This window comes from Calonectris borealis, chromosome 9, assembly GCF_964195595.1.
Source record: "Calonectris borealis chromosome 9, bCalBor7.hap1.2, whole genome shotgun sequence".
Lineage (NCBI taxonomy): Eukaryota > Metazoa > Chordata > Aves > Procellariiformes > Procellariidae > Calonectris > Calonectris borealis.
In genome coordinates, this window is record NC_134320.1 from 15514251 (window position 1) to 15535113 (window position 20863).

The 20863-nt window shown below is 36.7% G+C and overlaps 1 protein-coding gene across 3 annotated transcripts in view; it reads left to right on the top strand.

Moving 5' to 3' along the window:
• Positions 1-20863, top strand: part of ATP13A3 (ATPase 13A3) — a 62083-nt gene that overhangs the window by 19739 nt on the left and 21481 nt on the right. For all 3 annotated transcript variants that reach the window (XM_075158406.1, XM_075158405.1, XM_075158407.1), the window contains exons 3-14: positions 3519-3612; positions 5386-5559; positions 6363-6533; positions 6850-6920; positions 10636-10716; positions 12518-12587; positions 13469-13603; positions 14376-14448; positions 15208-15339; positions 16356-16535; positions 19022-19179; positions 19829-20017. In XM_075158406.1, the coding sequence (XP_075014507.1) occupies positions 3519-3612; positions 5386-5559; positions 6363-6533; positions 6850-6920; positions 10636-10716; positions 12518-12587; positions 13469-13603; positions 14376-14448; positions 15208-15339; positions 16356-16535; positions 19022-19179; positions 19829-20017 (1528 nt within the window). The remainder of the gene's footprint in view (positions 1-3518; positions 3613-5385; positions 5560-6362; positions 6534-6849; positions 6921-10635; positions 10717-12517; positions 12588-13468; positions 13604-14375; positions 14449-15207; positions 15340-16355; positions 16536-19021; positions 19180-19828; positions 20018-20863) is intronic.

The window sequence follows — 20863 nt, forward strand, 5'->3', positions numbered from 1 at the left end:
CAGTTCAGACACTGTTCAGCTGATCGCTATACCATTTGTTAATGTTCTAAAATATTGCAAGTGATTTAATTCTCTTAGTCTCAGTGGCAAACAGCGTTTTTTTTACAGACCTTTTTGATACCTCCTACTTTTCTGACTCTAGAATATGCTTAGCTGTACAATAGTAGCTCAAATGGAGTGACAGTAACTTTCACCATTTCCATTGTTTTTGGCCTCTTTCTTTAAAAGGAATAATTAGTGCTTTTTGGTTGCTATTTTCAGTTTGTTAAAGGGGGAAAGGACTTCTCTAGCTATTCACTCCAGGGAACTTGTGCCGGAGAGAGGCTGAGTGGCAGCCCTTGCATCAGAGGCACTTTATATTTGAATATTCCTGAATCCATGTTGCTTCTTGCGAGTGGTTTTCAACCTCACCTCAATTTGAGTACTAGTAAAATGTCGTACTCCCTTGTAGTCTGAAAAGTCCAAGGCTTATATTTAAATATTTAATTAAATATTTAAAGTATTGAAATGTTTAATTTCCCACCATATTATAGAAGGAGGTAAAGATCAAATGCAAACTGCTAAAGTCTCTTCTGAATTGGTGAGATGCTGCTGCTTCTTTCTTCAGTCTGACCCAGCAGCCTGAAGTCACTGCCTGTGGAGCCCATGGTGATGGTGTGGTGGTGGTCAACCCCAGTGAGAAACAAACCCAAAGCAATTATGCCTTTGAACTCTTGATGATGAGCTTGGGCTGATGATGTGCCAAAAGAGATAAGATTGGAGAAAGAGTGCTGTTCTTCATTGCTGTATAGTAATGATTTTCATGACCCATCAACTAAGAAAAGATTTGTTTTCTAAGTTGAGAGATTTGAATTTGAATTTAATATGGAAAATTATAGGCAGTATGTGAAATATTGAGAATGTGTGTGTTAGTTCAAGGTTGCTCAGTAAATGAGTCTGTATAAAATAATGCAGATGGAGCTAATGATGTGAGGCAAAAATAGCCTCTTAATGCTCCTCATGTATTCCCAGTGTGATTCCACCCAGCTGTTCAAAGAACTCATTGAATCACAGGAATTATTGCTGGTGCTCTCAGTGCTGAGATTTCCCTTTGTGCTTCTTCAGACCGATGACTTGACGCTCACTCCTAGCTGTGGAACAGCCCTAAATTAAAGCAATTGCACTTCTCTCTCATGCTGCTGTGGTGTCCCATAAAGTGCCTGTTCTGACGTGTTGGCCATATGGAAATCTCAGTTGAGATTTATTGATCTTGAAGCTGTTTGCATTTATTTTGCCGCCTGGTGCTTTCCTGTATCAAGTACAGTTGTTGCTAGATATGTTCATCAGGATTGGAGTATTGCCTGCAGGCACTGTTTTTCATGTTGCAGAACACTATAGCGGGGAAATGCATGTTTGTTTAAGAGCAGACTAGTTCAAGTATGATAAATTTAATAATTCTCTCATAGAACTGTGAACTTTATTAGAAATATAATTCTGTAAATACACAAAACTTTTTCTGGCTGCACGAGTTCTTGATTGAAAATGTGATTTGTAGAGTGTACATAAAGTTGTTTGACGTTATTAATTCAAAGATTGTTCTCGGGAGCTTTCTCAGCAATCCTGTGTAGGTTAGGACAGATTTTAACTCGTTTCATATACATATATCTTTCCCAGAATAAAAAACTGTTTGGTGAAGAAAAGTGGCAATTTAAACAAAAATGTGTTTTAGAACTTGCATGACTTGTGTAACAGATAAGGAAGTACCAGTAGTGCACATCTTTTGGCTTAATTTCCAAATTAATTTGCAGTAAGAAAGGTATTCATAGTTCAGTTCATTGGATAGTAATAGAAAATTTTCAGCTTAACAAAGCAAGGAGGGTGTGAGCTGGTGTTTCTATCAAAGGAGACAGTTGTTACCAAATTAGCTTCCTTCCATACAGAACAAAATACAAACTGTATCAAGCTGAGTTGTTTTTCACCTGTGACTGAGCTGTGTGTTGTGATGCAGTTCTTTGCTTCAAGTGTGTGTTTCTTCCACTAGGACCTTATTCAGCAGGGGGAATAGATTTCTGAGGAGATCCAGATTGGGGCAGCAAAAGAAACCTTTTCTGTTGGGTTCGTGGTTCATTTGTTGGCTTAATTGGAAAGGAGGTGGTAGCTTGCATGTGAGGATGTGATGATGTTGATAAACTGCAGGAGTTGGGAGGAAGGACCTTTTGAAGTTGGCATTGCTGCTGAATGTAAGTGCGTGGATCCAGGGGCTGGCTTTGAAGGGGATCCGACTTGGAGTCTGGTCATTTGATTTGTGGAAATGTTGGGGAGTTAATGACAGCAAAGAACTTGGTAATGCTTGTGCTTTTATCATAATGCTGCCTAATACTAAGTATTTTAAATAGTGGCATCCTAGTCTTCAATGGACAGCTGACGTGAAGTTAAGTAGATGGCTTTCACCGTGACTTTTTTTTTGTAACAGCCTTCTGTCTGAAAAATTACAATTACAATAACAACTTGTGCTATGACAGTGAATTCTTAATACTTGAGATACTTGAGGACTGCTTATATGCTGTGGTAGTAAGTGCTGTCTTCTGAGAGATTTATATATGTGCAGTAAATAAAATTAAAGGCTGTACAATGTCAGTGCAGAGAATGATAGTTAATCCATGTCCTGGCAGGTAAGCACTGGCTATTCAGTGGTTTTAACTATGGTAGGTGGTCCTGTGGACATACTTCTGATGAGCCTCATAGTATGTTGTAGCCTTTTGTTTGTAGTTCTTCCCTATTGGAATAGGGATCTGTGTGCACTATGTTCATCTTGTAGACAGCTTTGTATTTTTTCATGCCTTTCCCTATTCATGAAACTTGTGATCATAATCTATCCTCAAAGCACCCCGCAAGATTTGCAGCTATGAGAGAATCACAATAAGAAATGAACCCATTGATACAAACTGAATGGTAAAAGAATTGGAAAGAAGGGAAAAGACTAACTGACCATTAAGCATGTCTTGATTTAGAAATATTAAACTGGGGACTAAACTTTTTTTAGCATGTACTTATTTTTCTGCTCAGATGAGAAATGCACATCTCAGGGATACAATGCCTTTCATCTTGAAGGATAGCCTGGCTTGTGAAACCATCTGATTGGAACTGTTATGTGTAGAATGATAGAAATGTATAATCTTGAGCTACTTTTAAACTTTTTTTTACAGGTTTAATTTACGTTTCCATTGTGGAGTTTGTATAATGTACCAAAAACTGCTTGCTGCATGTAGAATGTAACCGAGTTAAATTGATAGAAGCTCTTTTCCCTCCTTCAGAGCCTGCTGTTTCTGCAATATTTCACTTTTATTCATCCAGCTTTACTAGAGCTCCTGGGGTCGTTACTACTGGAAACTAGTAATAGTGCAAATTTAAGATCTAAATTAATATGTTGTCAGTGTGTTTTATGTGTATGCACTTACAGAAAATAACTCAAAACAACCTAATACTTAGGTCTAAAATCAGTAATCTTGCTTCAATTTTTAATTCTTTTGTTGTTAAAGGTCTTCCATATCTCAAGTCGAGAAGTTCCATATCATACTAAACATGGAGAAAGAAGAAAAGAAATTTGTCAATAAAGCAGAGGAAGATGAGATGGTAATGAATTCTGTTAGTCTATTTTTATACAATTGAAAGCCTTTGCAAAGGTGCTAGGTTGGCTACATTGAGGTCAGTAGTCCGATAGATAACAGATTTTGGTGCTTAACATTTTTTTTTAAAGGAAAATGGAAGCAAAGTGGGTTGTAGGGTTTCTATTTTTTTTCTTCTTCAAATCCTGGCGCTTTTTGCTTGTCATTTAAAACAGGTTAATGCTCCATAATCTGACTGTACTCTGCATACTCTTGCCTATTCATATTTATGCAGGTAAGACCCACTCCCTAAAGCATGGCAAGCAGTTTTATGGGTATTTGGTAGCACATAAACTTTTGCTTCCTACTGGAGCAATGATAGCACTTACTGTTTGTCCTGGAAGACACAGCAGTTAGCTTTCACAGGAAGATAGTGATCTTTAAATTTCTAGCCCATTCTAGAGACAGCAGAAACTATTTGGGATATATAGGGGTTTTTGTTTTAAAAAATGGTAGATTCCTGTGAACTGAAGTCCTTGTTCTGTCTTTGTGCACGCTGCTAGGAAAAGCTGTTCTTCACTAGACCAGCTCTAATACAGAGAGTAGGCAAACACACCTTACAACAAAAAATGAAACTGAGATGCTTATGGTCTCATCACTAAAATAAATGCTTTTCAGAGGAAATAATTTTGTTTGCCCCAAAAGAAGCATTAACCTCTCCTACTATCTTTCACCCACCCGTTTTTATTGGTAAGGAGTGAATACTGGCTCCAGTGTTTTGGGGGTGACAGAGAACGGGTTTTGTCTCTGCTTTTTGTCAGCTGAAAAGGCTGCAAAAGAAACTTGTCGAAAAGTCTTTTCTTAGGAAAGGAGTTTAAACAATTTCTAATACTGTTTAATGAAAAGTACAAAAAAATTTACAAAAAGTTGGTGTCGATGTGAACAATGTGGGTGGGACTCAATGGGAAACTTCATTGCCCTTTTGCAGCAGGAAATACAATCTAATGATGTAATGTGAAACTCAGGAATGTTACACAGCATCTAGTAAGTCACTGAATTATTTTCTGTTCCTGGCTGTCATCAGGTTAAGTTGGTACTTGCCTTTGACTAAGGCAGGCTTAATACTTTGTGGTTTTTTTTTAATGGGAGCTTTTTTCCAGCTGGTGCAAGTTACAGAACCTTTGACAGTGTGGCTTGCAGTTTCTAATGGTTCCCATTTCTTGTTAAATGGCAGGCAAAATAAGCCAGTTTCTCTACTAAAAAGTAGTGTTTGATAAATATATTTACAAGCTTGTTTAGAAAGTATGAAATTCAGCTAGCATCAGTAATTTAAAACTATGTATGCTAGCTAATCAAATGCTAAAGTGGTAAAATCAGCATTTGGCAAAACCACATATGCTTTTGTTCTTAAACGCTTAGCTGACTCGTGCAGTGTCATGGTCAAAAATGTGGTTGTTCACTGAGAGTTAAGGCAGGTTGTGCTGCAACCTCAGTCCTTAGGGAGCAGTGCAGGGAGGAGACAGGTCCTGCAATGAAGTGTTTTAAACAATGTGGATGTTCTGCCTTTGTCAAGCTTTTACTGATGTTTGTATTTCTGACCGAGCAAAACAGTGTTCCTTTTTGTTGCCACTCCATCATGGATTAGGTTTTTAAAATCTTTCCTTCCCCCAGAGGAGAAAAAGGAGAAAATGGCCTTTAAATTTGATTTGCTTTAAATACCGCACTTCATGAAAAATTAATGTTGGCTTCCCAAGCCCGAGTAGTTAAAAGCGTCATTGTTTGTTTCTCTGTTTCCATGCAGGAGATCTATGGCTATGATCTATGTCGCTGGAAGTTGGTGCTAGTTACTGTAGGAGTGATCTGTTCAGGTGGCTTTCTTCTCCTCCTCCTCTACTGGATGCCTCAGTGGCGTGTGAAAGCAACATGCAAAAGGACTGTGCTTAAAGACTGTGAAGTGGTTCTGCTGAGAACAACTGTAAGTCTATAGGAGGATGCGCTTCTCCCAGAATGCAGTTGTTTTACATCCCTCTTGCTGCTACCTAAAATACACAAATCCTTGTCTGCAATGTAGACATGATTTTGTTTTACAGCACTGCAGAACTGTGCTCCTTGGTACTGTACATAGCTTTGATGCCCGTATGGGAAGACTGATAGCTGTTTGCAGAGGACATAGCAAAAAGAAAGTCTTTGCTTTTGGATTTTAAGAATTAAATACATGAATGCTGTTGTCATCAGAAGTTGCAGAAGAGATACCGTGTTCATATAACCTGATAACATGGTTTTCAGGTTTTCCCTCCCTTGTTCAGCGGAGATACATTTGTTGAATTAAAGTGTAACTGTGGACCCAAGTATGGTTTGATTTCAAGTGTTTTTCTTCCTCCACAATTGCAGTGTACAGTCCCTGGTTATGATCTTGTGTTAAGTCCTCAGTCATTCGAAGTTGCAGGGTGGGTGCAGCTGACTGCATAGGAATCCCATGGTTCCTCCTACTACAGAACAACTATATTAAATTGTGAAGGGCTGAAGATACCAAAATTCAAGTACCAAGACTCATTGCTTAAAAGAAATAAATCTTTCGGTGCAAAAAATACGCTTTTAGAATTGTGGAAAGAAAGTGTATTCTTAAGGTAGCTGATATTAACTTAGGGATGTCTTCTGTAGTTATGTATGGGTTCTGCTAATCTGTCATCTGTTGTTGACATATTTTGCTACAGCTGTTGTAGTAAAACGCTGTTTAAATGCTGTTTCAACCAACTCATTTTTTTCCCTCTTTTTAAGGATGAATTCAAGATATGGTTTTGTGCAAAGGTTCGCATTATGCCTTCTTTGGGAGCCAATCCTTTACAGAATCCTAACCCTATTGTACACAAGGTTTCAAATGGCCATGCTGTTCATTTCTGTGAATCTGCTGCAGAAGAGAATAAAAATGATTTGAAAAAATACTTGCCTGTAAGTAAACCTGCAACATTACGCTTCCTAATTTTCAAAGTATCTCAAGTAGTATCTAGAGTAAACACACACAACACAGTACATGTGAGCTGCTACTTTTGTCTAAAAGGCTAACTCATTCTTTGGGTGGAGCACAAATCTTTTCCTCAATAACGTGTTACTGGAAACTGTGGAATGCTTGGAAGATTATTTTGAAAGAAAAGTATTCATTTTTCAGTGAAGTTTTTCTAAATTCACTTTCTATTGCTGTTCAGAATCAAGTCAGTCAGAAGAGGTGTTAAGCAGTGCTAGTTTAATATCTTTGTTGCCCTTGCAGATTCGTTATTTCACACATCACAGCGTGAAGTATTTCTGGAATGATTCAGTTCAAAGTTTTGATGTTGTACGGTAAGAATACTTTTTTCTTTTGTGTTGTGCTTCAAACTGCATTTTTTTTTAATACACAATAGCATGCCTAAGAACATGGTGAAAATTGGTATCATATTCTGACCAGCTGTTTTAGCTCATTGAGTCTTTGTTTAAACCATAGCGAGAGCAGGGAGATGTTTAACACAGCGTGACTTTGGAAGGAAGGTATTTGTTTAATCTACCTTTATTGAGCATGATTCGTATAGGGTGACAGGCTGCATGCCTCTGCAGACTTTTTGCCTGTTCTTGCAGTGTTATTTGAGAATCAGAGCACCTGTTTGTAGACAGTAGTTCTCCTTCTACAAACTCTTAAAAATTTTCCTTTTGATGGAATAACTTATATTTTTTGCATTGGTGCTGAGCTAGACCCTAAAGGAGTATCTAGGGAGAGGGGAATTCACCAAATACCTTGTTGCTCACCTTTGTGTAGGTCTGCTGCTACATTTTAGTCTGGTTGAGCTTAATTTGATCCCTCTTTGGTTACTCTTTAGTAACAAAAATAGGTCTCTTGCATTGAAAGAAAACATCTTTCAGTGGGCAGTACCAGTTGCGCTCACTGAATGTGATGCGCTGTATTTTCTTTTATCCAGCAGCACTGTTGCATGATGTTAGGGTTGAAGAAGAAAGTTCTTTTTTCTGATGCTACTGATAAGGCCTTCTCATAGTTCTAACAAGTTAAATGAACACAGGCTTCTCTGTTTTTGACAACTGCTTGTTAAAATAAGAAGTTCAGATCAGAAATATAACATCTTTTTAACTTAAATCAATGTTCACTGCATTGAACCATCATGTGGAAAAGTTCAAGCACTGCATATAGAAAAAATTAATGACCAGTGACTGAAGGAAAGAAAAATAGCCAAAATTTCTGTAAGAAGAAACATACTCTGCAAATGTTTCTTATGTTTTCGAAAAAAGTGTGTGCAAATAGTATGGAAAGTTATCAGCAGTGATAATAATTTAAAGAAATTATCATAATACAAGCAGTTACAAAACTGAGCACCCCTCCTCTGGGAGGGTGGAAATGTCTCAGTTCATGTGTAAATAATTAAAAGCTTTGTATGCATTTTTTACGTTAAACGTCCCATGAATTACAGTGGTGCAGGTAGCGATGCTTGTCATTTTGCATTACAGGGTCCTGTTTTCATGCCTATAGTGTTGCTAATTTAAACTGTTCAAAGGGAATATTTCCCACAGATGAGATTAAAAAAACTCAAAACTATACTTTTATGCTAAGAACAGGTATGGGAAAAAATCATACGACTCCACGTGTTTAGAAAAAACTGTTGTTCCTTAACACTAAAGCAGTGACTTGAAACTTGGCATTTGTTGGCTGTTTGACTGTGCCTTTTGATGTTCTTGTGATAACTCGGTCAATTTATAACCCCCGGAAAAATCTCAGATATGCCTGTGAAGTTATGTGAGCATTTATTCAATCACATTCTTGCTGATATGCCAAACTTTCATTTGTTTGATGTATTAGCAACGACTGAGCCCAACCACTTGTTTAGTCAGGTACTGTAGCTGAGCTGGACACCATTATTTAGCAATTGGATAATAAAGGGGAGAAACAGCTGGATCTGAGACATAACTGATACTGGTAGAGTACTAAGTCACTTTTGCACAAGAACGAGAGTTTGCTATAATTTTTCTCTAAAGTGAATTAGGTGTGGTCATGTAGTGAAGCACTAGATATCACCTGCAAAATAATAGCTGAACTTATGAATGATAAATATTCTGAAAAGAAGTCTCAAAAATTTGTCCTTCATCAAGATACTTTTTCTTAATCTGCTCTTCAGTTTATGTAAAAAACAGAAACCGGTATTACCTAATAACGTGGTTGAGAATCAAGTTAATATTTGTAAAGAGCCGGTATATGAGACTGAGGGCTTTACAGTAAAATCCATAAGGCAAGCAACACAGTGGTAGTTGTGATTGAAGCACAATACTGCATCATGAAGATTTATTCACTCTGCAGTTAATTATGCAAGTATCCAGAGACAGAACAGTTTTATCACATAATTAAAGACTTAGCACAATAGAGAAGGGAGGCAAATTAAGATTTCTTGGGCAACTAATTTGGTTATGAGAGCTTGAGTTTCATATCATTGTTCTTTTTATAATAATGTAATATTAAGATCACTGTTTTAAACACAGGAAATGCAAGTGTAATTGTTCTTAAACTAAATCAGACTTGGTCACATAGCCAAAGAGGATGCAACTTTGACCTTGTATGTCTGTTTTGTTTTAGCTAGTGTCAACTGAATCTCTGAGTGAGTTGATGAGTGCTTTATGTAATAAACTGTGTGCACGCAGGGATTTTTTTTAAATGCCCTGGGAATTCAGTACTGTAACAGTACTGTAAAAAGCAGATAACATCCTGCTAGAAGCTTTGTCTTTGCATGGACATTACACACATAGGTATGCATATTTGCATATAAAGCACTTAGTTTTAGGTACCCTTCTTCAACCCACTGTTGTATTCCTTTTTGTGCAGGAAAAGAAAACTGAGTCATTTGGGATAGAATGGGAGGAAAGGCACAGTTATTAGCAGATAATTGTATATAATATAATTATATATATAATATAATATAATATATAATTTTAAAATCCTTGAACTTGAAAAATTTTAGGGAAACCTTGTAAACCTGTGGCCAGATTAACACATTAACATTTTCATCTTGTGTTCTTTTACGAGAAGTTGGCAGAAACATGGTCCTAGCCTTTGTAATAGTGAGGATGTTTAAAGCTTTCCCTGTGTTCTAGAGAACGGAAATAATTGTTACTATATGTGCACAACGAAGAGTTTTTTTCTTCACTGGGACAACTCTGAATCCTTTTTAGTAGATAACTTAATAGATATCCAATATAAAAAAGACTTGTGTTGAATAGTGCTGGTTTTGTCATGTCATCTGTGAAAGCCTTTTGGAAGGTAGTGATATTTTCCTGTGCATCCAAAGTATGTCCACTAGAACATGCCTGGATATTGAGCATGATATGTCCGATTTACCGAGTTTGGTAGTTGAAGTGATCCCATAGCTGTAAACATAATGGTGTTTCGGGTGTGCTTGCTTATCTGCAGGTCTTCTAAATTATAGCATTTGCTTTCACAGCACATAGACAAGTCCTGTGAAGATGAGTCTTCTAGTGATAAGGAAGTACTTAAAATGTAGAATGTACTTTACCTAGTCATGGATAAAATTTTGATAGCAAGATGCTGCAAAATAGCTTCAATATATATTTATTTAATAAGTTGACTAATAATTGTTTCTAAAATGCTTCCATTACTACTTAGAGAAAAATGAAGATAATTTTAAGAAATATTAATCCATATTGATTTCATATAATGTTTTATAAAACTTGCTTACTTTTTCTTTTTAGAGGCCTTTGAATACTACTTATGCTAGTGTTTTACTTCATTTTTAAGTGTATCTCCATTTTGATTGAAATAGATATGACTATCCTACAGAGTAAGACGTGTCAACAAGAGGACTGCTTTTAACATCTCATTGGTATCTGCAGTTGTGACAAAAACAGCTAGAAAAACATTAATCCATAGACTTTGTTATTTTATAATATTATAATATATTTTATAATACGTAACTCTCGGCAAAGACCTAGCTGTTTTGAGTTACTGAATACTTCATTTTAAATATCAGGTTTCTTAAATAACTCATTGACTTTCTCCTTTACTTAGAGGTCTAGATGAATCTACATTCTGTTCTTCAATTCATAACAAACACAGCACAGGACTGACAAAGGGAATGCATGATTACAGGTAATATTACAGTATTTGAGTGAAGAGTTGTTTTCATTCCATCACCTATGCTCAAAGTGTTAACAAACCTAGAAGACAATTGAGTGATTAGTGTTTACAGACAGGCTCTTATACTTCCTTCAAAGAAAGCTGTTAGATGTATGAAGTTCTTGTTTATCTTACCTATACGTTGTATAGGAACTAGACTCTGATATTGTGTTGACTTAATTTTCTCAAACTACACTGACCATGGGAGTTGGAACTATTGCTTAAACTAATTCAGAATATGCTTCTGAAATTGTATTTGCTACTTAAAGTTTTGAAATAAAATGTGTACAAAAAGAATAGCAAGCAGTTATGTTTTCAACCACGTTGGCAGGGAAATTTGGCAGTTGATGTAAAACAAAGTAGTTACTTTTTCCACATAATGTGCCTTTAAGTGACATAAATGTTACCATAACATATTGTCATTGTTGAAGGGTGTGCAAAAAGACTGATTCCCAGTGGAAAAGTCCATCAGGAGTTCTTTAGCTGGAAAGATGCTCATTTGTCTCAAGCTGCAGATTGTTGAAGGCTCGAAGGGAACGCTGAGGGAGATCACTCTGCTGCTGCTTGTTTTCTTTCCCATCCTTGGCTAGCGGTCATTGTGAGAGAGGGGATAGTGTGCTAGATGGCTAATAAGGAATATTGGATGCTAGGAAGCAGGAAACCTGGCTTAAACTGTAACTAATTTCTTATTTTAGGAGGATCAGGCTGGAACTTCCCAGGTCTCAGGACTTTAGCTTTAATTTTAAAAGCTTAGTTAGTATCAGAGGTGTGTCCCATAGCTTGCATGGATCTGTCTCGGGTTGGTTGGGGCTAAATGCATTCCCCACTTTTTCTTTTAATTCTGGTTGGCAAGAAATAACTGGGGGGAGAAAACCTAATGTTTTAACATGCTCTTTTAGACTAACGGTGTAAATATGCCTGTCAAGGGACACAGCTGAAGTGCATAGGTAGGGAAGAACTTAGTCTAGAAAAAAACCTTTAAAATGTAACTTTAATGGTACATAGTTCAGGGATTTCTTAGTTCTCAAATGTGAACAGCAGGCTGGAATATATACTGTGAAAATGTAGGTATGTACTTAATTATTGGTGTTCTAATTTATTGATACACTACCCAAACTAGAATAGTTTGGGTTCTGTTGCAATCCTGGTTGGTTTTTTGCATATGAAACCTTCTTAGAGTTTAAAATATGGAAGCATCTGCTTGCTCATCATTCCATTTTCTGTCAATTTGTGTCTTTTCCTACGACAAAAGCCTTTTCCTTAAGAACATCCTCTAAGGGCTTCTTCATGTCAATGTCATTTAACTAGCTCAGATCCCATCAGAGGTTAGTTTCTTGCCCCCCCTTTCATGATTTGCCTTTCTTCATGCTAAGAATAAAACTAAGATACAGAACCATGAAAAGAGTGTCTTACTGCAGCGTAAGAGTTAACACTTGTTTGAGCTTAAGTTAATGAGAACCCCATATTGGCTTTCAGAATGACATGTTTAATGACATTGGACCTATACACAGTTTACAGGGGAATCTTATTATGAAAGAACCTAAAAATAAGTTACAGTTTAAATTGAAGTATAAAATAATTATCTTTGTATTGGAACATCTCACTGGGTAAATGTTTTCTGATAAACACCTTTTGAAACAATATGATAAATAAAAGGGGCCGCAGATTAAATAATATTTTATACTTTCTCATATTAATGGAATTACTTTGAAGTGAATAAGATTTCTAATAAAAATTTTAACTGCCTTTTGATATTTTTCTTTTTTTAATGCAGAAAAGCATTCTATGGAGTAAATGAAATTGCTGTGAAAGTGCCTTCCATTTTTAAGCTTCTGATTAAGGAGGTAAGAGCTTTTCTTTAACAAATCAAAAAAAGTATATCATTAAAAGTTACTTTAAGTACAATGACTGTTGGACTGGTCTTTAAATAATAGTGTAAGACAGAAACCTTCCCCCAGAGCCCAGCACTGTAAAGCAAAATGATATGGACCTTTATTTTTGAGCTCTCAAAACTTAAGAGGCCTTAGATTTAAGCTCTTCAGAGTTCACAACCTGGTGTCTTAGCAAGGATGTTAGAAAGTGTGTCAGAATTCTTCGAGAGGGTATGCGTCTTATTTATTTTTTGTTGATAATTTCAAACCTAAAATGACCGATAGTGTTCTCCATTACCAGCCCAGGGATTATACATTACAACATATGCATCAAATCAAATGTGTTCTTGCATATACTTTTGTTGGATTTGTTCCATTTTTCTTGTATCAGGTGGATTTGAATAATTGACTTGTTATCTATGTGCTGTAATAATGCATGATAGAAACTTTTGAACAAAGAAACTCTCCAGCCTGAACTAACGGAGTAAGAACTTGAGGTGTCAGCTTATTTATTAATAAGAAATAGATAATAACATTAATTAATAACAAATTAATTTAAGAATTGTAACTTAAGGTGCATCAGATGTTCCTGTCCTTTTGCTTTGAGGCGTAGGAAAAAATGCACGCAGTCTTAAAAGTATGTGTTTGTGTATTATTTTAGTGAGAACTGTGCTTTTGAGGGGTTGAGGAAGTAGTGAAAAAGAGGGATCAGTTTGGCAAAACAGACAAAAATCACGTATCAAGAACTGAAAGGTTTATCTCCTCCGTGGAGGAGGAGGATGATTCTGACTCTCTTCTGATGGAGAATGCATGTGACCTTTTGGTGTAACTTTAATGTTCTGTCACTTTTCTAGGTTCTCAACCCTTTTTACATTTTTCAGTTGTTCAGTGTGATATTGTGGATCACTGATGAATATCACTACTATGCATTAGCAATTGTGATCATGTCTGTAATATCCATTGTTAGCTCACTCTACACCATTAGAAAGGTAAGTTCAAAGAAAACAGATGCATCTTTTCAGCTTTTTGCCAGTTGGTTTATTTTGATGTGAAATTGCCTACAAATCTTTAAGAATTTTTCAGAGATATACAGGTAGAATGTTGTTATGGGTTTTCCCTCTTTGAGCTGAAAGAATTTGGATTTACGGATCTCTTCGAGACCCTTCTCTGCTGACTTTCCATGACAACCATGAGGTTGACCTCATCTTAAATAAAACCCGGACACAAGTTTAAGTACCAAGTTGTATTGACAGTAGTGATTCTGTCTTGCATTGTTTCCTTCTGTTTGAGAAAGTCCAACGGAATTGAGCACCAGCCAGATGTGTGGACTGTTAAATTGGTGATGCATTTGTCTTTGTAGACTTAGGTGTATCTGATGGAAATCAAAATAGTAATTATCCTTAAATTGCAATCTCTGAATTTGGACCAGAGACAAAAAACCCCTCTTACCTTAATCCAACTTCATACAACTACTGCAGGTTTTACTTATGTATGTTAATGACCAAACGTTTTTATAACAGCTTGTGTAGCAATGTATATTTGCTTCCAGAATGCTGTTAAAAGTAGGAACCTGTACAGGTTGATGCACTCAAACTTTACTTGCCTGTAAGTTTCCTAAACTATGTTCAAGAGAATGTTTTGAGTAACATTTTGTTGTAAAAGAATCTCATCACTTCTACTTGTAGAGCTAGAACCTGCATTTAGAATTAGAAGAAAACAAGCTGTGCTTTTAAATAATGAACTGTTTTCTCCCCTTTGCAGCAATATGTTATGTTACATGACATGGTAGCAGCTCACAGCATTGTCAGAGTTTCTGTCTGCAGAGGAAACCAAGGTAAATTTCACAGGCGGTTTGGAAGGTTGAGTTTAAATTGTTCATTAAGTGTGAGTGTAAAGTTGGTGCGCATCTGTGCGTTCTTTGATCAGCTTGAAATGCTTGCATTTCTTAGCAAAATTGCATGGGAAAAGGAGAATTGCAAAGTGGAATTTAGATAGGATAATTACCTATTCAGGATTATCCTTCTAGATGGTATTTTTAGCGAGTATCACGTTTGTTCTAGGTTAGCTGCTTGTCCTATTCCTGTTTCTCATTGTCTACCACTCCACATATGTAATTGTCATTGTCGTTTCTTTCTTGGCTTAAAGATGTGCATGTGTGGGGTTTCCATTACAATTTATTACCCAGCAGGGGCTGCAGATTGATTTCTGGACTTTTGCTCATTTGGATACCACAGTAGTTGAAGATAGTTAGGTTGTGGTGTGTGATATTGTTTTGTAGGACATGTATTTGTGTTGGACTTGTGTTTTTATACCGAAGTTACACTTCAGTTAATTGTTAATATCTTTTGTACAAGCTTGATTCCTTTCATTTTTTATGATGAACTATATCCACGTGGTCTAGAGTTTAATCTGTGATGGAACTGGGTTTATCAATGGCTTTTTCTGAATCTTTTAAAAAACTTTTCATAATGCCATTAATAAAATGGAGTATAATCTTAATTGTCACCACCTGGATCTTAGCTGTGAGGATCTTTATCAGGTTTTGTAGATGGTGGCTATTTTCAGGTAAACTTGTTTGTGTTTTAACACTCAGAAATAGAAGAAATCCTTTCCACCGACCTTGTGCCTGGAGATATCATGTTGATTCCATCTAATGGGACAATTATGCCCTGTGATGCAGTACTTCTCAGTGGTACTTGCATTGTAAATGAAAGTATGTTAACAGGTAAAGTAAACTTGATAGAGTTTTGCGTGGCTAAAGGTATTAGTTTATACCTGCGTGCATGCTTAACTTACAGTATGCTCCAGCAGAAGCAGATATGTTTATTTTGCTTGAAATGTGTATCTTCTTGCAATTACATATGCTCCTAAATACTTATGTACTTGTGTTCTGCTTATCTGCCACTGCTACCTGGTACTGCTTGGCAACTCCAAAAATGAGTTTTTGAAAAGCTTCTGTCGTGATAGTTTGTCTTCCTGCCTCTTGACTTGGTGTTCTCAGTGCAGATTGAGTTCTGCAGTATGTTTCTTCAGAAAAATTTTGCCCAAACTTTTTAGTTGCTTCCAAGAATGAAGGTAGTGAGTAGAATGTTCTGCTGTATTTAAAAACAGAAATTATGATCTCAAGTTGTGCCCGCATTCTCTGATACCAGGGACCTGATGTATTTGAAGGATCGTTTCAGTGAATAGGATGGACTTTGTGTTATTCCTAGGATAATCTGTCCAAACTGGCAGCATTTAGAAAATTGTAGTTCAGAGATTGTGTTTTATCATGTTCAATTCTTTGAATATACTTGAGCTTCTTGCTGCTGCTAGCGACTGATAAAAATTGGTTGCAGCCCTTTCTTGAGTGTACTCAGTCACCAAAGGAGCTGAGAATAATTTTCTTCAGCTTCCAGTTTTTCTGAGTAAAGATGGGGTGATGCCTTGCAGCACGAGAAGGAAGCTTGTCCTGTTTTCATTCAATGAACTGTATTTTACACCTATCTGATTTGAAGAAAGAGGCACAAAAGCTGTATTGGTGAATAACGAATAGAGTTAAATAGGATTTGGATAAGGAATCTGGTGAGCTGAGGCTAATAGGTGACAGACTACCTAATAACGTGCTGAAAGGAAGATGACTTTTTCCATAAGTCTGCTTCTGTGCTGATGAAGTGAGATTGTATTGTTCTACTTGAAGTTGGGAAGGAAAAAATGTCTATTCTTATTTGATCTTGCTTAGAGACTCTTTTTCTATTTAAGGTGAAAGTGTTCCTGTCACAAAGATTAATCTTCCAAATCCTTCAGAATATCCAAAAGCAATGGGAGATGAAATATACAGTCCAGAAGTGCATAAACGGCATACTTTGTTCTGTGGAACCAATGTCATTCAAACCCGTTTTTATACTGGAGAATTGGTCAAAGCTCTAGTAGTGAGAACAGGTATTGATTGTTAAGTTTATCACTTGTTAACATGCACTCGCTTTTGTAGGTGTATGTCAACTGATACTTTGGAGTATCGTGTTGAATGTTGCTGGGCTTGGATAAATGCGTATACCCCATATAATTTGATAAATATCTTACAACAACAGTAGAACTAGATAACGGCCTGGAGAGTATCAATTGGCAAGCAAGAAAGTGAATCAGTCATTAGCATCACTTTAAAACTTATCTGAATGCATTTTCAAGTCCTTTAGATGTCTCTTATGGTGGGTTGGTTGAACTACATGTGCCTCTTTGAAAAGGTTTGGCATACCATTGGATTGGGTGGGTAGCGGGCAACTGCTTATTTTAGTGGAATCATTGGCAATGTCAAATGTTTTTCTTTGCCCATAGTTTTGTCAAAGTACATAACATTTGCTTAAAAAATGTGTTCGATCTAGCCCTTTCTACAGAAGTACTTATTCATACTAGTATGGTGAAGGTTTGGTTTTAAACAATACAGATGTTCTATTAAAATTGCACAGACTAATGTAGTTGTGGGATTCAGCTTTACAAAGATGATCTTAAGAAAACCACCACAAAATAGATGAATGTAAGCTATAATCCAAGCTACAATAGAATTGGATAGAATAAATTTGACTACAGTGACTAGAATACTACTTAAGTCAAGTTTTCCAACAAGTAACTTCATCCTACTTAGCCTCTTCTTTCTCTGGTGTCTTCTCTTCACCTTCTGTTAGTCTGTTATAGCAGTAAATGTTCTGATTTTTTTATTAAATTCATTAATGTCTTTCTAGAGGCTTTTATTAGTCTTTTTTTCAAAGAAAAATATTTCCCTTCCCTTGAACACATCTCCCCTTTAATACTATCCATCTCAACTTCTTTTGTTTCTTAAATAAAAAATTTTATGTGCCCAGCCTGACGCGCATATACAGATAGGTGGTCCAAAACAGGAACAGAAGTGAGCTGCTGAAGACTTATTTCTTCTACTCTGCAGGAAGGATAATGCTTTTTTTTGAAGTCTGAAACCATGGTCTGGAACTTTTACAAGGAGAATTGTAATTGCTTCCAACACAGAGTCTTACTGCCCTGACATCTGAAGTAATTTTTTTTAATCTGCTCTTTGCCCGTGACATGTCAGAGTTAGCTCCTGTGTTGAAAACAGGATGAATTTAGCTCTGTGGACCTTGTACAGATTTTACATATGGACAAGTACACTTTTCCTTTTTTTTGCTCCTGAAACTCAGTTCATGGAGATGTTAGTGTGCATGTCATTGTGGCTCCTATTGTAACTGTAAGGAATTCAAAACTGGAAATTTTTTTTAGAGAACAGAAATGTTCACTGAAGCTATCTGTATGTTGAGTGCGTTGTCAAGACACCACATGAGGTTTTCATTTGTTTTACCCTGGCGTGTTCTAGCTTATGTGGCTACAGAACCTTCTGTAAAACCATTAAAAAAAATCAAAAGTAGTTCTGATGGGTTTTTTTGACTGCTGTGTTGAATTACAAAGCGTTCATGACTAAATAGTCAAGTACATACTGACATGCTGAACTTCTCTGAACAGGCCCATGGTTTGTATTCTGCAGTAGCAAATTCAAAGCCTGGAGGCTTCACGCCTTATTCCTCTTGTGATGAACTCATCCTCTTTGAGACTGATGCAATAGCTGCTTCGTTCTGGTAGAATCTTCTATGCCACGTATCAGCATGGAGGGCTTAGCCTTTGCTGGGAGGGCTTGCAGACTGAGAAGCTGTCAAGGAGCTGCCACTAATGCCAGCAGCCCTGATATTGATATTGAGGTTGTAGTAATAGACTTTGAAGTCTAAGCAGATACAAAATGTTCTGAGCATACAAAATTGGGCGCTGGTGTTGGCCTCTTCACGTGTTGAGGCAAAGGCTCAAGGAGGATCTCAGGGTGTCTGTTGGTCGTCTGACTCTAAGACCCTTAGAAGTCTAGTCTCTTGGTTTAGGTGTCAGAATGTGATCAAGAGGTGGGCTTCTCCAAAAGATGTCTCTGTGCACTGCAGTTTTTTTGAGTCTTTCTTTCTGGCTAGCCAGGGAGCTTACAGAGGCTTGCCATTTAAGTACTTAAGGTTGGACTCTCTGAATAACTTAATTTTGTTTTTGCAAGGACTGGCTTAATTACACAACTAATAAATATACCCACTAGCTCTGCACTGTGAGGGACAAAATGCAGTACAACAAACTCTTCCAGGCCAAACCATTTGAGGGTTTACTGCTGCTGTAGAAGAGGGATTCGTTTGTGTCAGCTGCATGTCCTTGCCACAGGAGAGAAGCACGTAACATGATGTGCACGTGCATTTTTGAAGCACCTTAATTACGGTATTGCAAAACATCTGTTACTGTATATTGAGAAACAGTCGTAATGAAATGAGTAGCTTAGGGGTTTCATTGAGGGTTTTAATATATTTGAATAACTTTGCTCTTGTTTATACTTTTAATAACTTACTCCTTTTTATTTCTAGGCTTTAGTACTGCTAAAGGACAGCTTGTTCGTTCCATACTTTATCCAAAGCCGACTGATTTTAAACTCTACAGAGATGCCTATTTGTTTCTGCTGTCTCTGGTAGTGGTGGCAGGCATTGGGTTTCTTTACACGGTTGTCAATAGCATCTTAAATGAGGTATGTTTTCATTTCTGGTCCAGAACTGCCTTATTTTAGAAGAGGGTTGATCATGATTTCCAACACACTTCAGATGATAAGAAACAATTTGATTTTAAGTGAAAATTTCTTTGCTTTATTTTGTATCAGTGGAACGAGAAAGACAAGCTTACTGAGAACAAAATCCATCAGAGAAGCAGAATTTGAATATATGAGTTTACCTCAATTTCTACTGACCCAATTACTAGACTTTTATCTTTATTATATGTAAGATTACCATCTGACTGATACTCAGTTGGAAGAAATAGGATACAGCACATCTAACGCATGCTGCAGGCAAAAAAATCCTTACCAAGAAATTGATAAGTGATAACCTGATAACTGTAATTTTTTTCTCTCCAAAAATTTTGCATTATTCAGTTACTGTTTTAAAGTAATATATTTGCAGGGGAAAAAATGAAGTCTTGAAGTTTCGGGTTGCGGATAATTTAGGACATGGGTGCTGATGGTGGGTGAAGATTGTGCTAGGCTTCTGGGCAATCCAGAACATGCTGTACTGGGGAAAGCAATGTGTGGATTTTGGTTTTGGTAACAGCGATGTAACGCTTCAGTGGGATAGTGAATCTTCAAGTAGTGAGTTCTTGTTCATTAACTTCGACCCTTATTGCAGGTTCCAGCTCATACCATTGTCATTGAGTCTCTTGACATTATCACTATCACGGTGCCTCCAGCGCTCCCTGCTGCCATGACTGCTGGCATCGTTTATGCACAAAGAAGGTTGAAAAAAATTGGCATCTTCTGCATCAGCCCACAAAGGATAAATATTTGTGGCCAGCTGAATCTTGTGTGTTTTGATAAGGTTAGGTGAATTTTGAAACTTTGTGTTGCCACGTGGAGAGGCATTGTATTATAAATGGGAATTCGTATAGACTAGTAACTACGGGAAAATTCATTACTTTTGTATCTTAAATCATTTTTGTCCTGTTAGCTTCCAGGTATTCAGTGTTCACCACCTGTTAAGTCACTTGATTTAGTCTTCTCTAAAAAGCTGCTTTCTTATCTCAAGATTCCTAAGTCCTAACTTTACTACTGGCACCCCAGAAATGTGAGAGTTTGGGTCTATTAAGAGTTTTATTTAGTACATAGACTGCTGGAAAATTGAATGTGAGGTCAGACTTGTTTCTCATTTTCATTTATTTCAATGAAGAGCCAAACCAGCATATTTTGCTATTATTCCGTAACAGCAACGTGAGTGAAAAACAGTAATGCCACTAGCCAGAATCCTTTGCTTTTTGCTCATTCTTAGATAAAATTTATTTTCCTCCTTAGATTATTATCTAAAATCTGAAGTACCCAAACTAAATTTATTATTTCCCTTGTAAATATATTCCAGTTACTGTTTTAGCTGTGTAAGAGCCCCCAACCCCTGAAAATAGAGATGTTGAGCTATCATCTTTGGATTTTAAGAGTCTTTCGTTTGTCTTGTCTCTAAGGAGGGGCATGATTGCTTTGAATGTTTAAGTTATTTAATAGAGTTGAAACTTAGTTACTAGCAAAAAGCAAGGGAGATACTGTATTTCCTGTCCTGAAGTCTTGATTTTTAAGTGAAAACAAAATAAAATATATTGTTCAGGTGTAACTTGATTAATTAGCTGTTAATTTTTGCTTTACCTGAGGATAACTTGTTTCTGAAGGCTTTTTCTTC